The sequence below is a fragment of the Leuciscus leuciscus genome (genome assembly GCF_965113295.1).
Source record: "Leuciscus leuciscus genome assembly, chromosome: 6".
In the NCBI taxonomy this organism is placed as follows: Eukaryota; Metazoa; Chordata; class Actinopteri; order Cypriniformes; family Leuciscidae; genus Leuciscus; species Leuciscus leuciscus.
Genome location: NC_138730.1, coordinates 20,716,470 through 20,737,347, shown reverse-complemented (window position 1 = coordinate 20,737,347; position 20,878 = coordinate 20,716,470). Strand labels below are relative to the sequence as shown.

General features: G+C 38.0%; 1 protein-coding gene across 1 annotated transcript in view; it reads right to left on the bottom strand.

Moving 5' to 3' along the window:
- The window catches only part of ccdc18 (coiled-coil domain containing 18), a 40,298-nt gene that overhangs the window by 7,068 nt on the left and 12,352 nt on the right, over positions 1–20,878 (bottom strand). Inside the window, exons 14-23 of the mRNA XM_082171813.1 lie at positions 20,726–20,851; positions 19,621–19,698; positions 18,066–18,182; positions 17,783–17,950; positions 14,344–14,486; positions 12,259–12,422; positions 11,726–11,939; positions 9,214–9,313; positions 9,019–9,135; positions 8,869–8,937 (exon numbers count right to left, since the gene is read on the bottom strand). Of these exons, the coding sequence (XP_082027939.1) occupies positions 8,869–8,937; positions 9,019–9,135; positions 9,214–9,313; positions 11,726–11,939; positions 12,259–12,422; positions 14,344–14,486; positions 17,783–17,950; positions 18,066–18,182; positions 19,621–19,698; positions 20,726–20,851 (1,296 nt within the window). The remainder of the gene's footprint in view (positions 1–8,868; positions 8,938–9,018; positions 9,136–9,213; positions 9,314–11,725; positions 11,940–12,258; positions 12,423–14,343; positions 14,487–17,782; positions 17,951–18,065; positions 18,183–19,620; positions 19,699–20,725; positions 20,852–20,878) is intronic.

The window sequence follows — 20,878 nt, the reverse complement described above, 5'->3', positions numbered from 1 at the left end:
CCCTTCGTCAGTTGGGGTTTCCAGTCAAGCGGACAAGACTAGATAAGTTCTGATAAAGAGGAACTTTGTTTTATTTCTCATCTTGTATCATTTAATTCTGCCTACTTTGCAGCAGCAGACCCCACACCGGAGGAGGAACCATCCCAGACAGGCAAAGAAAAAGAACTTTTAGAGTGAGGTAGGAAAACACAAACTCTAGTTTTTTTCCCTTTGATGTGTAAAAAATAGGGCTGGGGGAATTAACGCGTTAATCTTTGCGATTAATTTGAAATGTTTAACGCGTAAAAAAAAAATAACGCAATTAACGCAGCACTTTTTTTTCCTTTTTTTTTTTCGTTTTAATGATTTCCTGTTGCGGCTGCTATTGAAAAGACTGAAATATGCCGTCCCGCCTCTCCGTGTTCGGCGATCAGGTTTCATTCTCGCGCAGCTTTCATGAGCGGGTCTTTTCCGCTCCGCGTGTGTGTGTGTGTCAGCGCGCTCTGTCGTTAACGGCCCAGCGGCGCGCTCTCAGTTCCGTGTATGTGTGTGTGTGTGTGTGTGTGTCGGCGGCTCTGTCGTTAACGGCCCAAACGCTTCAATCATGTACCGAGCACTGGAAAAGTAAAGTCCGCTCAAATAACGTGAAATTTCTCAGTAGACTTCTGTTTGCTGAGCTGGTATAGCCATGCTGGGCAACAATGGTAAAATTATGACCTGCTTTGATCACATGCTCTGCTAATAATAGTAGGACTATATTTTATTTTGATAATTAGTTAAAAAAATAAATAATAATAATAATCTGTTAAATTGATTATATTTTAATATAGGGCTATTTTCTGTTCCTTTTCCCCCCTGTGTTGTTTAATTAGGTGATTCTAAGTTAAAAGGAATAGTTCACTTTAAAATGAAAATTCTGTCATCATACTCACCCTCATGTTGTTTTCAAACCTGTATGAATTTCTTTCTTCTACTGAACACAAAGGAAGATATTTAGAAGAATGTCAGTAACCAGACAGTTTCTGGGTCCCATTGTCTTTAGGAAAAATATATACTATGGAAGTCAATGGTACCAGACACTGTCTGGTTACTGACATTCTTCTAAATATATTCCTTTCTGTTCAGCAGAAGAAAGAAATTCATACAGGTTTGAAACAACATGAGGGTGAGTATATGATGACAGAATTTTCATTTTAAAGTGAACTATTCCTTTAAATATTGATGATTACAAGCTTGGGGGAAACGCAATTAATTGCAATTAATTACAGAAATTGTGCAATTAATTAGTTAATTTTTTTTAATCGATTCCCACCCCTAGTAAAAAACATATTTTAATTCTCTGTTTATCTGAAATTTGAAAAGAGATTTTAAAAGTATGAAATTTTTATAATTAAGAAGATTGAAAAAAAAAAGAAACACTGGCTACACCCAAATTTAAACTGTGTATCCCGTTATGCTATGAAGACGAAAGCCAACTAAATTCACCACAACGATATAATTTTTATTTAACAAGATATACGCATGTACGGCGACGTATAAGATTGAGATTAAGTGGTCAGATAGAACAAATATTTGAAGAAGTGTTAGGAATCAACCTCACCCAGAACCAGTTACTAATAGGGCAAACATCTCTATATTTAATTACCAAGCCAAGTTTAAGACCTTATATAGATAGGGCCACAGGAGAATTAGGATTAATTCCTATTGCTACCATTCCAAGATTTCCACAAATTTGGGCTTGGAGATACACATCTGATATATACCCAGTAAATTGAATTTGTAAGATTGTTTCCTTTCAGTTTCAGCAACAAAGTACTTGCTTTTCTTTGTTTGTATATTGTTTCTTTCTATTAAATGGCTTTTGCCAATTTTTCTGCAATTGAAGAACTGCTTAACTTAACATGAACTGCTGTGCTAAAGAAGGAACTAAAAAAAGTAATATTCAGGGCCCTTTGAAAGAGTTGATCAGGAAGTGGAATTTGAAGGATGAACAAATTGCTCAAGTTCAGAAGTGGTCAAAATTTACAAAGGGACAGTTTGCTGATTGTGGGACTTTGAGCATTTCAATTTTAGGAGAGACACTCTTTGAAAATTTGCCCATAAAGAAACGGAAAAGGATTGACTGGACACTCTTCCGAAGATGGGAGCGAGAGGCTGAAACACGTTACGAAAGACAAACGGAAGGTGAGAAAGCTGCAGATTCTTTGATTGCTTTACAGACGAGAAAGAGGAAGCAGGAATTGCACGACATGCAGCCGCCGCCGTCGTAAAGCCTCCTCCATACAGCGTGGATGCTGCAAAAGATGAAGAGGGGGAAGTTGGACACGCGTCAGGAGCTGGAGGGCTCTGCAGGCCTGCTCCAGGAGAAAGTGGAAGTGGAGACGGAGGGCAAAAGTTCGGATGAGGACGAAGGTGATTCGGGGGTCATCTACTCGGGCAATATCTACTCGGGCAATCTCGGGCAATCTCTGTAGTTGTGGAAAAACCCAAAGAAACCTATAACCTGCCTATGCTTCAGTTTCCAGGCGCAGATGGGCCTGTGTGGTTGGAACGGCCATGGGATCTGGAGGAACTACGAAATGTGACAGCTGCCCTTCCAAACCCAGAAAAGGGAGTGGAACGTTTCATAGTCGCAGTAACAAATGTTGATGTGACTTATAAACCCACAGGTCGAGACTGGGCTGCCATTTTCAGTGGCAAACTGGGGCTGAAGTGGGTTGAAATTCGTGGAGTTGTTCCAGCGGCTGTGTTCAACCCCGGCCTGCAGCGCCTGAACGAAGGAGGAACTGAAACTCAAGAATGGAGAGCTCAGTGGACAGCGATGATTGAAAGACTGAGATTGGCCTTCCCCATCAAACCAGACTGGGCGGCCATCACTAACACAAAGCAAGTGAAAGGTGAGGCTGTTACTGCTTATCTTGCACGACTAAAGACTGTTGTCGATGAATGTGCATGTCTTCCAGAAGGAACTGACAACACTGGAGTTCTAAAACATCACTTTGTCATAGGCCTGCTTCCAAACATTCAGGGAGCTGTGCAACTGACCTGCATTGCTTGGGAAGCGCAAGATCTGGAAGTGGTGATGCAACACGCAAAGCATGCCGAGCAGAATGATGAAAAAAAGAACACGGAAAAGGAGAACAAATTGCAGACTGCCCAGTATATGTTTTACCAACCAAAAAATTGATAACGCTACCCATTTCACTGTAATCGATATGGCAAATGCATTCTTTTCAATCCCAGTACATTCAGATAGTCAATATTGGCTGGCGTTTACATTCAAAAATAAACGCTGGACCTGGACTGTGATGCCACAGGGCTACACAGAATCTCCAACTGTATTTACAGAAGAACTTTCTAGAAATTTGGAAAGTTTTATCCCACCAAAGGGGAGTACATTAATTCAGTACGTTGATGATCTATTAAACTGTTCTCCAGACAAAGCCTCCTGTGAATGTGACACACGTGCATTGTTGAATTTCTTGTCAGAAAATGGACATAAAGTGTCTAAAAATAAGCTGCAGTTAGTTGAAGAGGAAGTGAGATATCTTGGCCACCTTATCTCAGCAAATGGCCGAGCTTTAGGCCTAGATCGAATTGAGGCGATCCGGAGAATTCCGAAACCAATTACAAAAGCACAAATTATGTCATTTCTAGGCGTAACGGGATACTGCCGTCCATGGATCCAAGATTATGCTGAGATCTCAAACCCTCTCCTCATGGCAGCACATGAGGTTCAAAAAATGACTGATCCAGTTACCTGGACAGACGAGCGTCAACTTGCATTTGAAAAAATAAAGTTATCACTTACTACTGCGCCTAGCCTAGGGTTGGCAGATTATGCAAAAGTGTTCGAATTATTTGTATCTGAGAAAAAGGGGTTCATGTCTGCCATCCTAACACAACCTTACGGGGACCGCCGCCGTCCGGTTGCCTACTATTCAAAACGATAATACACTGTCGCACAGGGGACGCCACAGTGCCTACGTTCCGTAGCCTCTGCAGTTGAAGTATGTTCAGATTTGGTCCATCAGTTAACGGTGTATGTTCCCCACGCAGTACATTCTTTGTTAATGCAGTCAAGGACAGCTCATCTCACTGCTGCACGTTCACTGCATTGGCAAAACGTCCTGCTCACAATGTCAAATGTCACATTAAAACGGTGCACCGTGTTAAATCCGTCTACACTGCTACCAACCGAGGAAGATGGGGACCCCCATGACTGCACGCAGGTAGTAGAAATAATGACAAAACCGCGGCTTGATTTATTAGACACACCATTACCAAATCCTGGACGGATCATGTCTCCGAAATCCACATACAGGATTGCTTTCAACTGCATATGCCATTTGCACAAAATTTGAGATAGTTGAGACCGAATGTTTACCACAGAATCATTCGGCTCAGGCAGCAGAACTTGCAGCACTCGCACGCGCATGTGAATTGACCAGAGGTCACTCAGTCACTATATATACCGACTCACGATATGCATTCGGTGTATGTCATGACCATGGAGCGGTTTGGAAAAATCGGGGTTCTCTCACTGCTAACGGAAAACCGGTGGCACATTCAAAATGTATTGATAAATTACTTGAAAATTTGTTAATGCCAAGAGAAATAGTAAAAGGTAATAATTTTGCTGACTCTGTAGCAAAAAACACAGCATTGACAGGATGCAGAGAGACTGACTTTATAGGTTATACATCCCTCTTTACTGATAGCACCCAAGTACCACCGTCACTGAATGAAATTCAGAGACTGGGTACTAACCGAGAATTGAAAATTTGGTCTGAGAGGGGTGGAAAAAAATGACGAAGGTGTCTGGAAAGATATCAAAACAGACAAACCATTTCTACCTAAACAACTGTATCCTAATTTTGCAAAGTGGGCTCATGGGTTAGACCATGCTTCAAAAGTAGCTATGAATAATCTGATAAGTACATCCTGGGTGGCTCCAGGATTTACATCAGTAGCAGAGAAATTCTGCCGAAATTGCCACATCTGTAAAGCTAATAATGTGGGAAGACAGAGTAAAAAAGCTATTTACTCTACCCACCCCACACCTAATCTTCCTTTCCAGCATCTGCAGATGGATTTTATTGAGCTGACACCATGCCAAGGATATAAGTATTGTCCTGTGATTGTTGATATGTTTTCAAAGTGGGTTGAGTGTTTCCCATGCAGAAAAGCTAATGCTGCGGCTGTAGCAAAAGCTCTAATTAGAGAGGTGATTCCCAGATGGGGAATACCTGAAAAATTGTCTAGTGACAATGGAACTCATTTTGTAAATAAGGTAATAACTGCATTGGCAAGAGGGCTACAAATAAATCTGAGAAAGCACTGTTCTTACAGGCCGGAAAGCGGGGGGGCAGTAGAGAGACTTAAAGACCCACTCCGATGAAAATCATCATCTTGAGTATTTCTGCATTCAAATGGCTGTGAATCAGTAGCAGACGCTAAAATGCCGGCTAAAATAGACTGGAGTTGTGACGTAGTAACTCCACTGGGCGGGGCCACAAGCTCATACTCCCCTCCGCCCCGCCCGCTCAGGTTCTGAGGAGTAGAGAAGACGATGGCGGATCAATACCTATGTGCGGTAGCGGGTTGCAATGCTAAGAGGAGAGATATTGGTATTAGCTTTCATGCTTTACCAAAACATGTTGCTGTGAGAGATGAATGGATTACGTTCCAGGGTTCCAGACTGCGACCATTTTTTGAGAATGTGCGAGTTAAAATTTTATGTGGTCGCATTTGTGCGAGTGCATGGTCATGTACTACTCAGTTAAATTCACGCATGAATTTTCCTGCATTGAACTTGTTTTAGCGCCCGCCAAAGTGAATTTTTGATCGGTGAGTAATGTAGATGAACTGCTGCGCTTGTTTAAATGAAAGAACGAGCAGAGAGAGAGACCCGGACGCGCGCGCGGAGCCAGGATTGTCTGCGCGGAGCCTCTGTCTTCGGAGCCAGGCGAAAGTGTAGACTTCACCGTCTCCAAACTAAGCGCTGTCTTGCTCTCTCTCCCTCGCACATATTAATCAAACTAAATCGACACGGCGGTAAAAGGTCGGAAGACCAAAGTTTCATGTGGAGCATTCTGAGATTTTTTTTTCTTTTTCTGAATTGCCGCTGGGTGTGAATTGTGCTAAATAAGTTGCCTTATCTTCTCTGAAAAGCGTTCCGGACATTCAGCTGACATAAAACAACACTTTAATTAAACGAAAAAAACTATCCAGTGATGAAATGTGTTCTGTGTTGACAGAAAGAAAGACAGAAAGAGGCTGTTGCTGCCTATGTATCTCGCTTCAGCCAACGGCTCCGCCCACAACGCAGAGGCGAATTGCTAATGAGCTACTGCCGCTCTGCTGAAGCGAAGTCCCAGAAAACGGCACAGGTTTTGTGATTTTGGCTAAAAACGGCATAATCATCATTTAAAGACCACTGAGAATGTTTAAAAATAGCTCAAAATATGACCGGAGTGGGACTTTAACCAGACAATAAAGAACAAATTGTGTAAGGTTATGGCCGAAACTGAAATGACGTGGGTTCAAGACCTGCCCATTGTTTTAATGGCCATAAGAGCCTGAAAAGGGGCAAGAACAACCCTCAGCCCACATGAAATTCTTACAGGTCGGCCCATGTATTTTATCACCCATGATAAAATAAGATGAAATAACTTGTTAGAGTTGTTTAACATTGTTAGTGTTACACAACTAAGTAAGTATTGTTTAATTTCTGTATCGCAAGAGTTTAATGGTGTAACTTTGTTACTTCTGTTTATTTAACATTTCACAGACTTGAGTAGCTCAGATGGGCTGCACACCATGATAAAGGTATTCAGAGTGTTGAATTTCCCTTAGGAAACTTAATATTGTGATACTAAAGGTCAAATGGTCTTAAAATGGCACAATTGTATTGCACTGGAGAGAATAACTTACATTATTAAGGGCAGGACAGTATTAATTATTTATGCTTATATCAGGGTTTAAAAATGGAAGAAAAAATAATCAATCAGTTCACTCTAAGCAGAATCAGTATTTTAACGTTTCTGTTAACACTCCTTCTGTAATCATTAATATTCCGAAAATGGTTTGATTACTTTATGCAAGAACTTCAATAAACAACCAAGTTATTATTGTTTAATTCAAGAACTTGAATAAACCTCGTAACTCCAGTGTATCCTCAAACTGTCTTCAAACCTCATACAGAAGCTCCACACGCCTCAATCGTGAATGAAGTCCTGCACGCATTTTGGAAACTTTCTCTACTTGTTTGGGTAAATAAAGAACTGGTTGTTTGAATAAGAACTGTTTTCTTTACTCCTGTAAAGGCTAATGTTTTATGTATTTGAGGAGCAAAGAGAGTCTTAAGGGCCATTCACACCAAGAACGATAACTGTAAAGATAACTATATTAGCTTCCACACCAGCGGACGATCTCGTTCTGTTTATTCTAAGCGCGTGTTTGTCTATAATTTTAAATGCTCAAGCCTGTTATAGCAAGATGGATTCTGATTGGCTGTCAGTGTTTTTATCGTTCATCAGCTGGATAAAATCGTGCTGAAAATGATTCCAAAGATATATCGTTTCTCTCTGTGTTGTTATCGTTATAGCTGTGGTGTGAACTCTGCTATTCTTTAATACTGAGATTGGTTTTTAGAACTATATCTTTATCTTTATAGTTATCGTCCTTGGTGTGAACGGGCCATCAGTCTAGTATTTGCCATCTAGTGATAGTTAACACAGCATGTGCATAGCACTTCATCTTTTGTAACACAAGAGTTTGGCCAAATGTATTAAAGGACAGGAAAAACTGAGCACCCACATTGCTACAAAAAACTTTGCAACCTGTAAGATGATGAAAACGTAACGCGATGCACTTATTACTGTCTCAGATGTGGCCGTTGGCGTCACGTTTGCGTAGGCCGTACTCTGAACTCATGATTGGTTGACTGCCAAATTAAAATATTAAACAGAACGATAAAATAACATTATTAACCAGTTAAAGGTAATTTAAAATAAGCATTCTGTTCAGAACGATTAAACTTGTTTGAAATTTCGGTCGTTTCCAGAGCCCTGGCTTTTTTTTTTTTTGAAAATATGTATGTCCTAGCCATTATACAACTACTTCTAGGCCCTTGTAATTTAATTTTGGATGCTGAGAAAGGGGGCAGTGTGGAGGATGGGAAGGCAGTTAAAATGTGTAAATTGTATTCTTTGGAGATTTTCCTGTCATTTTTCATATTTTTTCAATATAATATGGTTAAAAAAATGAATTGGACAATTGCTGCTGTGCCTTTGGGAAATACTACTATATCCTTCCTTTCACTTTTAATTCAATAGAATAAACAAAATGAAAAAATAAAATGGCTGAACAAAAACATTTCAAGCTACAATAAAAAACAAAAACATACAAAATAAAGTTATTATAATAATATAATAATATATTATTAAAATATCTTGCATAAAGGAAATAATGCTTATTTTAGATTGTTTGCATGATAACAAATTTATTGACAATTAAGCATATTATCCCCCAGAATTATTATCATCAAAATAATGCATCTGGACATTTTTGGGTAATTCTCATATTGTCATTGTCATTCTGCAATAGTATTTGTTTTACTATTTGTAGTAGAAAGAATGTATTTTAAATAAGCATAAATGAATGGCAGCACACTACAGTAATGAAAATTGGGGATAGAGGTGCTTATTTGTCATGAAAATCAAATTCAATGCCTTAATCATCCTAAAATAAACCTAACTGTTTTTAAGATTAAGCAAAATGAAATGTTCAGATATTGATTTTGGGGTAAAAAAAAAATTACCCACACAGGATTTGTGAGATTTAACACTTTCCCTAAAATAATTCAAGCATGTGCTTGTGCCGTACCCTCTCAATGTCCTCCTTAACCTGCAGCTGTGATTTCAGCATCTCCATCCTCTCCGTCAGGAACTGCATCTGTCCAGAGAGCAGCGGGACCTCATCAGTTAATTTTTTGTCCATTAATAAACCTTTCAACGGTCACTCTCAATGACTCACCTGCTGGTCTTTCTCCCTTAACTCATTCTGGCTCTTCTCCAAAGCTTCCTGTAAATACTCCACCTTCTTCTCCATCTCCAGCTTGTGCTCCTTAATGGCCACATCCAGCTGTCCCAACTCAAGAGAGAACACAGTGCTTTAGTAGAGTGGAGACGTGGCTGTAAGGGATATTTTGCTCATGTTTGTGTGTGGTACCAGCTGCGCTCTCTGCTGTAGCTCCCCCTGTCTCTCTTTCAGAGCAGTGTCCAGATCCAGCACCTCATTGTTCCTCTCCTCCAGCTCCCTCTGACTCTCTCTGGAAACACATCCAATAATGGAGAAAATGATTATAATTTTTTCATAAATTTTTTTGCATTATGATTAGAACATTTATTTAAATTTTTCTAGGTTAACATACTTTTTCCTATCCCATATGCAAAGACTATAGCTATAACTATAAATATGCAAGTATCTGTTTGAGCATCATGTCTGGCCAGACAGGACTTACTGTTTATTTGACTAATCGCTGATGGGGAGATTGTTTGACGAATCTGTATGTAAACAGTAATTTTATCAGTTGCTTTTGGTGTAGAAAACACTCTTCACTTTTAACTTGTGGCCAGTTATGTCACATTGCTAAAAGTATAGATGTGCAACATGTTAATGAGGATTTGAATTTGTTCTATGAGGTAAAAAATATTAATAATAAAATGTATTTCGCAACCCTGTTAACAAACCAACAGTCACAGACACTGGAAACCACTGCTAATAGACCTTATTCAGACCAGCACCATGACAGGTATGAAAGTGAGGCTGTGAGGGATAGACTTACTGTGTTTTCAATGGGATCCGCTGTAAAAAGCTGTATAAAGCTCCTAGATCACTTATAATTTTACACAGATCATATTGTTTGGTTTTTTGTCTACTGTTATTTCTCAGAAACATTATTTTTGCATTGTTTCGTCAGCAGAACAATCCACAAACACATTTAATAGCAGTACAACCCATTTAAGAGATGCATGTCTATCCCTCACATCCTCGCTTTCATTCCTGTTAAAAATCAAAGATGGCGCTGCTGTGAATAAGGTCTATGTAAACAGAATTTAGGACGTGACTTGAGTACACATTTAGTTCTGTTTTCAGTCCAATATGTAACATGGGGAACATAGGACAATACTGTTCATAAACGTATGACAAAAAAAAAAACATGATCGTACAAAATCATATATGGTGCGAGTTGCAGGGATATTTCCTGTGCTTATTATATGTAAAGTTTTATATTAATAAAGAACCACTTGATTTTTGTAGATTTTGTCCAAGCAGATGAGGTGTGTGGCACCTTTCAACAACATTAATATTCATGATGACAAATTCACAGTCACAACTGTTTTTCCTTCTATGGCTTGACTGAAAATGTTGGGGGTGGGGTCGAGTTGTGAATGTGTGTGTTTGTTATGATCATAATTTGATGAAAACCTTATCAGTGATCATTCTAAAACCGATGTCGTTCTGAATAACGGAACAAGTGTTTGAGTTTTCTTCCTCTGGTTATTACAGACATATGCAGTCATGAGCAAAAAAAAAAAAAGAAAAAAAAAAGAAGAAGAAAAAAATCAAGTGCAAAAATGTGTTACATGTCACGTACACTACCGTTCAAAAGTATGGGGTCAGTACGATTTTATATGTTTTTGACAGAAGTCTCTTCTGCTCACCAAGGCTGCATTTATTTAATCAAAATACAGTAAAACAGAAATATTGTAAAATATTTTTCTATATCGTCTCCATTTCAATATATTTTAAAATATAATTTAATCCTGTAATGACAAAGCTGAATTTTCAGCATCATTACTCCAGTCTTCAGTGTCACATGCTCCTTCAGAAATCATTCTAACATGCTGATTTGCTGCTCTAGAAACATTTCTGATTATTATCAATGTTGAAAACAGTTGTGCTGCTTAATATTTTTGTGGAAAGTGAAATGTTTTTCAGGATTCTCAAAAAAAAAAAACTTTTTGAAAACCAAACTTTTGAATGGTAGTAAATAAAATATAATTTTACAAAGATTCACATTTACAACACTTTTTACAAAGATTAAAGAAAAACTAGAGAACTTAGTTAAATCTAAACCAATGAATGATGTTTATCACATTATAATACATAAATAACACTGATTAGTAAAAACAAAAACAATGAAATGTAAAATTATAACAATGCTCATATTTACAATTAAAATAATAGAATTAGACAATTAATATATCAGGGCACCATAATGTGGTTTGTATTTTTGTATTCAAAGTGCATGTACTAGATTTAAACATTTATGAAGTGTTGGAAATTGGGTTTAGGAAATAAAAGGAAACTGGAATGACTTTATACGTCTCTACTGAGACAGATTAAAAATCAGGAAGGAAGAATGAAAGAAAAGCCACCAAAACCGGATGTAACCAGCAGCAGGTATTTACAAGGAAATATTTGTCCTTTTGTGCATCCAATATGGTATGCACAAAATGGTATGAAGGTGATTATAAAACTTGTGTTTTGAGGCCTTTAGAGATCCATAATAATCTATTTCAGAGGCATTCGAGCAACAACAGAAAGTGCTCAATTCAGGTTGTCCTCAGCCAAACATGAGTAAGGGTGTAAGAAACCTCAGAGGTGCTCAGTATCCAGTGATGGACAGACTGCTGTGATTTCCCAGCAGTCAGAGCGAAGAGGTGGAGCAGCTCACCTGAGCTCAGCAGCCAGTTTATCAATGGCTGCTTGCCGCTGGTCTGACGACAGCTGTGTCCGCTGTAGCACGTCTCTCAGCTCCTGCAGGTGGTCCAGGGTGTCTGTCAGCTCTCCACGCACCTCCAGCAACTGTCCTTCCATCAACTGCGCCCGCTGCAGCGAGTTCCTCCTGTCCGTCTCACTGCGGTGGAGCTTCTCTTCAAGGTCCATAACTGGGACACATAGGCAAGAAAACATAAGACTATTATTCAACTATTATTCCAGTCATCTACCTCAGAGTCGTATAGAATAGAATAAAACAGAACAGAATACAATACAATAGAATTACGGATGCCCCTTTGTGGGGTTCAAACAGCAAACTTTGGGTGAGCATTTCTCAAAGTGAGGTCTGCAAAACCCCAGGTGTCCGTAGAGGGTCTGTTGACATGTGGACCGTACAAAAAGAGACCAATCACTTTTCCAAAGGCGCAGATAAACTCAAGCGTAAAAGTTTATGCCCGTTATTTGTTGTTGGTCACTGGAGCTGCATACCCATTTCGCTCTTCTTATCCAGCAAGCCTCTGGTCTCCTTGAGTGTCTCCTCCATCTGATTGAGCTGAGACGCTTTCGTGTTGCTGTCTCTCCTCAGACGCAACAGCTCCAGCTCCATGTCTGACAGCTCCACTCGACACTTGCTCATCTCTGAACTCAGCTGCCTGAAAAACAAACACAGATTAACATTACTATCTTTTCCTCAGTGCTTTTACCATTGTCCAAATGCTGTCAGGACAAAACTGACCTTAGAAAGGACAGAAAATCAAGCAATACAAATCCTGGTGGTCTAGTTTAGTGGTCTTATGTGATCAGCCAATATGCAAAGGGATTTCTTCCTCAGTGAAGATAGTTCACGGTTAGCAGTATATATACAGGAGGAGTGCAGCAGCAGGAGTGTCTACAGACACAAAGGCTCTGAAGCCATAAAGCAGTCATAAGATCATCTCAAGGGACACCCTCGGGACAAGACACATGACCTTCTTTAGTGGTGCCTAGAAAAAGCAATATCCTAATCAGAATATCTCAGGATGTATTCTCAGATGACATTCCTGCACAGGATTTCATCACTCTGTCTACTGGAAGACTACCGTTTCACCATTTGAATGAGATTCGACTTTGTTGCACATTAGGATATTATTGTTGCATCATACATTTTTACAGGACATAAACATAGAGCTGAACAATTAATCAATAAATAGTTATATTGTAATTATTTAATCGATGTGCGCAGCTGACATATGCTATGTCACACTCCATCACTGCTTGAGGTAGCCTATTAGAATACAGTTTAAATGCCACCAGAATTCAAGATGTTGAGACCAAAAAATGGCTTTGTATGAGAGTGTCTTTTATACGATATAGTGCTTTTTGTCCCTAATATCAGCATGATTACAATTGTGATCTTGTTTGTTCAACTGTGGAAAAGCAACAAATGAATATTAAGTGACTTACATTTTTGGGTCTGTTCATTCATTTTTTCGATTTAATATTGAAAGTAGAAAAATGAGAAAACTTACATTTATTAGGTAAAAAAAAAAAACAGATTGATTTTATGTTTTTAGGTTATGGGGTAGAAAATGGATAAACGGCTTGAATATTTGATTTCCACATGTGGGCATTAAACGCCCCTTTGATTGGTAAACCAAAGATCAACCCGTGCCACTTTCAATTCTTCCACGGTTCCGTGCAACAGAACAAAAGTAATCCGCTGCTGGACGGATTCTTAAAGTGTTTATTAAAAATAATCTCTCTCTCTCTCTCTCATCAAACAACCAGATTAAGGAATGCTTTAACACAAATCGCACTGGGCAGGGCCTAGAAAGCGTTTTCTTCTTTGTAGGCATGGGTTCGACAACCTACGTGCCAGAGAACTTTTAGCTGATTATTTAAGAAATATTAATGTATCTCGCATCTGCACCCATTACCCCTCCGCCTACTTCTTTGGCTGCCTACTTTATTTAGCTGTCCAACTATCAAAATCACAGACCTTTTTGACACAATTTTGTCTGTTTTTGCTCTATTTCACCAAAAACAGTTCCGTTAAAACACACACTGATGTTTTGTTACTGAAATGATTCATTGCCTCATTCATTAAAACAGTGATTTGCTGTTAGCATTTTGCTATTAGCATTTTCACTACATTTTAGAAATATATCATTTCATTTTTTATTTTAATTTTTCAATATTTTTTAACCTCATAGCATTATTTATGCCATTGTAATTGCAGTGTAAATGCATTCATGCCACCTCTGAGTATTAAACAGTCTCTGTAAATACATCTATATCTAGATGAAGCTTATGTGCCATTTCTGCAGTGCAAAAATGGATTGTGTTGATACTGATTTCATTGTATTGGCAACAGCCTATAGTGTCTCATTATTCTAACTAAATTTCTTGAATACATTTAAGAATTTGACAAAGGTTAATGCAAACATCGAAAAAAGTTCGAAAAGAACTGCATGAATAAAAGGTAAAAAATACCACTGGAAACCAATCAGGACTGCTGTGAACAAACCAGCACACAGAAAATTAAGAAGGCCTAAATCAGGTAAATGAAGGAAGTGAATTGGCAGGTGGTCTCACGTTATGGAGCCGGAGAGCTCAGCAGCCTGCCTGTCCTTCTTCTGCACCTCCTGGGTGACCTCCTCTACTTCTCTCTCCCTTCTCCTCAGAGCCTGAGACAAGGCAGTGCGCTCCTTCTCCAAATCTTGTTCCAGCTGGGACACCTGTGGACGATCAGTAGATGTTATCCCACTATCTGCACAGATAAGTCTTTCAGGCAGTAAGGTCATGAGATTATTGTCTAACACGTTTTTGCTTTTTCTAACTCTAGCTGAATTCTAGTTAACCGAGCCATGGCCTGTACCTGGGTAACAGTCCTGGGTTTGCACAGATAGAACAGCGTTTATAGTGGGGAAGTGTATCATAATAGGGCAATTCTTCAAGTGTATCATAATAGGGCAATAAGTTACCCTAATTTTCAACAGTTAAAGTAAACTTTAAAAAACCAATAAATTATAAATATAAATATAAATTATCTGTATTCTGTGGAAATGTTTTATATATATATATACACACATTTTTTTATTTTTTTATCTGCATGTTCCCGCCATACCTCAGAGAAGTAGATGTAAATGTAATTTTTAAAACAAATAAAATAGTTATATTGTGATTTAGACTTAAACAAGAACAATTTAATTAAATTGTTTAAAAATAATAAACATTTTGTTATATTTTAAGACAAAGTTGTGTACCCCAACTTCATGTCTGTGGTGTTACTGTTAACGTAATGAATGTTGTCCATTTAAAGGGATAGTTCACTTTGAAATTAATTTTTGGTATGTTTTAGCTTACCTCAAGGGCATCCAAGATGTAGGTGTCTTTTTTTCCGCAGTAGTTTCAATTTTTATATTTTTAGGTCAAACCGTTCTTGTCTGTCATTCATATAATGCAGGTCTATGGTCATTATCTCAAAACACAAGCACAGAGTCCAAATTAAAACAATTCCCCGTCGTCCAAATTAAACAATTCCCCATCGTAAGTACACATTGATGGCCTAAGACACGAAACGAGCGGTTTGTGTGAGAAAACGAACAGTATTTATATCGTTTTTACCTCTTGAACACAGCCGCGTCCAAATGTTCTGATCTGACGTGTACGCAGACTGGTGCATAGATATATACACACTAGATGTCGCCTTGTCTACGGCAGTTCATTGGAACGAATGTCTTTAAGGCGACATCTAGTGTATATATCTATGCACCAGTCTGCGTACACGTCAGATCAGATCACTTCGACATGGCTGTGTATAAGAGGTAAAAACGATATAAATACTGTTCGTTTTCTCACACAAACCGCTCGTTTCGTGTCTTAGGCCATCAATGTGTACTTACGATGGGGAATTGTTTAATTTGGACGACGGGGAATTGTTTTAATTTGGACTCTGTGCATGCTCTTTGAGACAGTGACCATCAAACTGCATTATATCAGTTTGACAAGACAGACAAGAACGGTTTGACCTAAAAATATAAAAATTGAAACTACTGCGGAAAAAAAGACACCTACATCTTGGATGCCCTTGAGGTAAGCAAAAACATACCAAAAATTTATTTCAAAGTGAACTATCCCTTTAAGAAAAGAGGGAATTGTATTTGGACTATCCTGAGTGTAAAGGTCATTGCAGGTGGTGGTGGTGGTTGTTCGAAGGGGTGCACGGTCAGTTGATTCTCTCTTATTAATTTTCATACATTTTGCTTTCATTTGTCTGTGGTGTAACTCTACTAACTTACAGATTTTTACAAATGTTTTTAATAAATACAGTCTAATTAATATTTCTAAAATGTCCCCAGACATTGAAAACATCATGATGACAGCCTCCATTTTAGAAAAGATTCTAGATTTGTGCCAATTTGTCTGTGGTGTTACCGTCTTTCACAGCAACACCACAACTCCACAGACAATATACAACCAGAAATGTTCCATTTTTATCATTAAAAAAAAAATTATAGAATGTTCTTAAGGACATTCCTTTATAGACAACATAGAGTTCTGGACCTTGTTATATTATGTCTGTGGTCAAAATGCATCTGAAATTTCTTTCTTTCAGAGCCATTTAATCTTTTAATTTAAAGTTGAGAGATAGATATATATATATACACTGTGTATATATAAAACATACTGTTAAACATTATACAGACCTATGGTTACATTTTGAGCTATATTTTTATTTTTACATTTGATGTTATTATAAAATGTTCACTGAATAGTTTATGAGACCAAAAATGTGTTTTAAAAAATGAGTCAACTTTGACTTTAAAGTTCAATTACTCGTTTGAAGGTTCAGTACAAACAGTTTTCTAATGGAAAAGAAGCTTGCTTTGTGCTGGAGAAGAACAACCCTGAGGGACAGCTACATATATCTTCACACACATGAATGACTCCATTATTCATTGATCAGACATTAATAAGGACAACATTTAACAATCACACCGATCAGGACAATGAATACTAAATATGAAAAAATGATCAGACAGAAGTGAATATTATGTTTGATGTGGTGTGTGATCAGTTACTCCAATCAGAAGTGATGGTATAGTTTCATGTTTCTCACAGTAAACAGTGTCTGCTAGTCAGGCTATATGCGATGTCTGACCTAAATGTGAAGCCTATCAATATGACCTAAATCTGAAGGTTTGTTGTGTGTAATATCAAATAGCTCACTCTCTATTTATTTCCTATGCAGAATGCAAACCCAGACGTATGGATAGTCACACGTACCGTTACAAAATTAAAACATAAAACATTTAATAATTTAATAACAATAAATTAATAATTAATGATAAAATCTATTACTTATTACCCAAATTTGACAAAAAGCCTAATTCAAAAGAAACCAAAGCCTGATATGTGATGCATTAGGGTTAGTCAGTTCTAAGTAAACAGCTATATTGAAAAGCAATTGAACTATGGCAAAACTTTCTCAAGATAAGTGTGTATGTTTGCATACCTAATCAATTAATTTCAATGACTTTTACAGTCGTTTGTGATTACAGGATAAAAATGTAAAAATCATTCTTGTTTAGACCAACTTATTTACCAAACAGACCGAACTGTGAACTAGCTCATTAAGAACTGAAAACATTTGACTCAAAAGAACAATTTGTACACAAATTAGACTCTCCCCAAGAGCAATATGTAGTTGATTAAATATTTCACAGGAGAGCATCATAAATATATATATATATTTAAAAATATAGTTTTGAAATATATATTTTACAAATATTTACTACTGAGATTGCACTGACTTGACAAGCTGTCAAATTCTTCACTGGGCTGTGATGTAAACAAAATGCTGTTCGCTATTCTTTTAAAAGCGACAAGCTCTTAGATATGTCCTATCCAGACTTCTTGTTTCAATCAGATCTAAATCAAAGCATCGCAAAAAAACTGTGCTCGAACCACATCAAAAGTTCCCAGATATTTCCGGGTTTTCCACGGACATGGGAACCCCTGGTGTGTGTACCTGGCTCTGCAGCTGACTCTGGCTCTCCTCCAGCTGTGCGATGCGTGACGTGCTCTCCTGCAGCATGGTGTGCTGGTTCTGCATGGATTGCTGCAGCTGCAGGTTCTCCTCACTGGCGCTCTGATAAGCCACACATTTCCTCCTCAGCTCTTCCTGCAGCTGTGACAGCTGATAAACATACATCATTAAGTCATACATTAACCAACAAGTTTCACTTCAATGTCATTCAAATAAGGATCCCCAGGAGGACAGGAAGAGGAAGTGTCCAGCTCCAAGGACTGACCTCACTGTTCTGCAGCTCCAGCTGTTTCTCCTGATGTTTCTTCACCTCGTCCATCTGCTGGAGGTAATGACTCAGCACCTCTTTACAGGAGGACAGTTCTGTCTGCAGGCTCCTCACCTGGAAAGATCAAGACAGAAATGACCAGTGTCCTAACCAAGTCTGACGCAATAAAGCAGCAAATCTCATTTTAATTAGTTTTTGTTCTATAAAATCCTCCTTAACATCTGCATGTTAAACTTTAAGTATGTACTTGTCGGCTGCCACATAGTGGCAGCATTTTGCTGACAGAAAGACAGAATGATTACTTCACACAAGAAACTTGGGTAACACTTTACAATAACGTCACTAAGTCACAGCCAGCAGCCATATCACCCTGTAGCCCAAGACTGGTTGCCCACTAAAGCTAAGCAGGGTTGAGCCTGGTTAGTACCTGGATGGGAGACCTCCTGGGAAAACTAGGTTGCTGCTGGAAGAGGTGTTAGTGAGGCCAGCAGGGGGCGCTCATCATGTGGTCTGTGTGGGTCCTAACGCCACAGTCTAATGACGGGGAAACTATACTGTCAAAAGAGCACCGTCCTTCGGCTGAGACGTTAAACCGAGGTCCTGAATCTCTGTGGTCATTAAAAATCCCAGGATGTCTTTTGAAAGAGTAGGGGTTTAACCCCAGCATATCCTGGCCAAATTTGCCCATTGGCCTCTGTCCATCATGGCCTCCTAATCATCCCCATATACTGATTGGCCTCATCACTGTCACCTCTCCATCAATAAGCTGGTCTGGCGCACTATGGCTGCGGTCGCATCATCCAGGTGGTGGTGGTTGAGGAGATTTCCCCGTTCTATGTAAAGCGATTTGAGTACCCAGAAAAGAGCTATATAAATGTAATGAATTATTATTATTATTATTATAAAGTCCCATTAGTTAGTTATTAACTAACAATGAGCAATACATTTGTTACAGTATTTATTAATCTTGTTAATCTGTTTTAACATTGGTTAATACAAATATTACTGTTCATTGTTAGTTTAATTGTTGACTCAGGTCCATTAAATAATATTAACAGATCCAATATTTTATTTTAATTATTAGTAAACGTTGATATTAATATGAATTAAGGTTAATAAATGCTTTAGAAGTATTTTCCATTGTAATGTCAACTAATGTTGTAAACTAATGTTAACTAATGGAACCTTATTGTAAAGTATTACTGAAATGTGTCATCGTGGTGTATGAATTTCTTTACACCGGTGGTTCTCAACCAACATCCAAGGCAGCCACAGGGCTTAAAATAATTTAATTATATAAATAAAATAAAATAAATTTAATATTTTAACACTTCAGTTAATAATACATTTAGAAAACAAGTAGCTTTGTCATAATTACAACAGAAATACTAAAAGAAATATCTCTGAATATCATGCTGGACAATGGGGGCCTTTGAGTCTAAAACTTTGAGAACCCCTGTTTTGGACAAAGCAATGTAACAACAAACGACCTGTTCTGTTCATCAAAGTGCTGAGCAGACAAGAAAACACAAAAATAGTTAGTCAGTCTCACTTTTGAAGCAGAATCAGCAGCTTCCTCTTCGACATTTCTGAGTGTCTCTTCACTGCATTTAGATTTTGCTTCAAAATCCTGTCCAGGGAACAGAAAGATACTCATTAAGAGATTTACACAAACTCGCATCATTGATAAAGTGATTCAGATGTGTCCAAAAGTCTGAGGAAAAGAAAATTGCTTATATTTTGTCTCTTTTACATTTAAAAAGGCCATATGAATCATAGTATATAACATGATGCTATTTGAAAAGGTCATTATTTTATCTATTGGGTCTAGTAGAATAGGTTAACAGGTTAATAAAAAAAAACATAAAAAAAAAACATTATATTTCGGATACTGTTCATTATTGCAGCACCTCTATTTCCAGTCTGTCTGAAATGCTCTTATTGAGTTGCGGTTTCTACAAAGCCCCTCCTTCCGAAAAGCCCAGAGTGCTCTGATTGGCCAGATGACCTAGTGCGTTGTGATTGGCTAAACACCTCAAGCATGTGTCAGAAATGAAATGACCCTTAACATAATCACAACAACGCTATAATTCACTGAACCATCACTTCTTTCTTTGATTGGCATTATGCTAATACTTAATATTGTGACGTAGACGTTTGTGGAAGTGATATCTGACGTTTGTGGAAGTGATATCTGACGTTTGATCGAGGCGTGGGTCTGGATCAGTGTTCTCCATTTGTGGGAGACAATGAGCTTTGTAACTTTGTAGATTGCATACATGCACAAACAGATACATTAAAGGAAAAAAAAACAATTTAAAAGAATCATATGGCCTCTTTAATATATATATTTTTTCATTACAAATTAATGTGACGTATAAAACCTGATGATCATGTTATCCAGCATGATCTGAGAATTAGCCAAAGAACATATTGTGCTACACTGGAAGCAAAAACATCTGACTTTCTATACAAACAGTCACATGATCAATATCACAAAATGACTGATTACTGACCAAGAAATAGTAAAACAAATAATAATAATAATAATAATCCATGTAAATGAAAAAAAATAAAAAAAATCTCAATTTGTGGTGTCAGACTTTTGAAGCCCTCAGTACCAGCGGGATGAGTTGGCATGAAGGGTGAGTTCTGACCTCAGTGAGCTGATCTATAATGGTCTGCAGAAGATTGGCTCTCTGCTGTGACTCCTGTTTCTCTGAGTGAAAATTTTGTTCTAGCTCCTCGAGTTCAGTCTGTTTCTGAGCCAGAGACAACTGCAGCTGAAAAACACACACATCTTATTACAA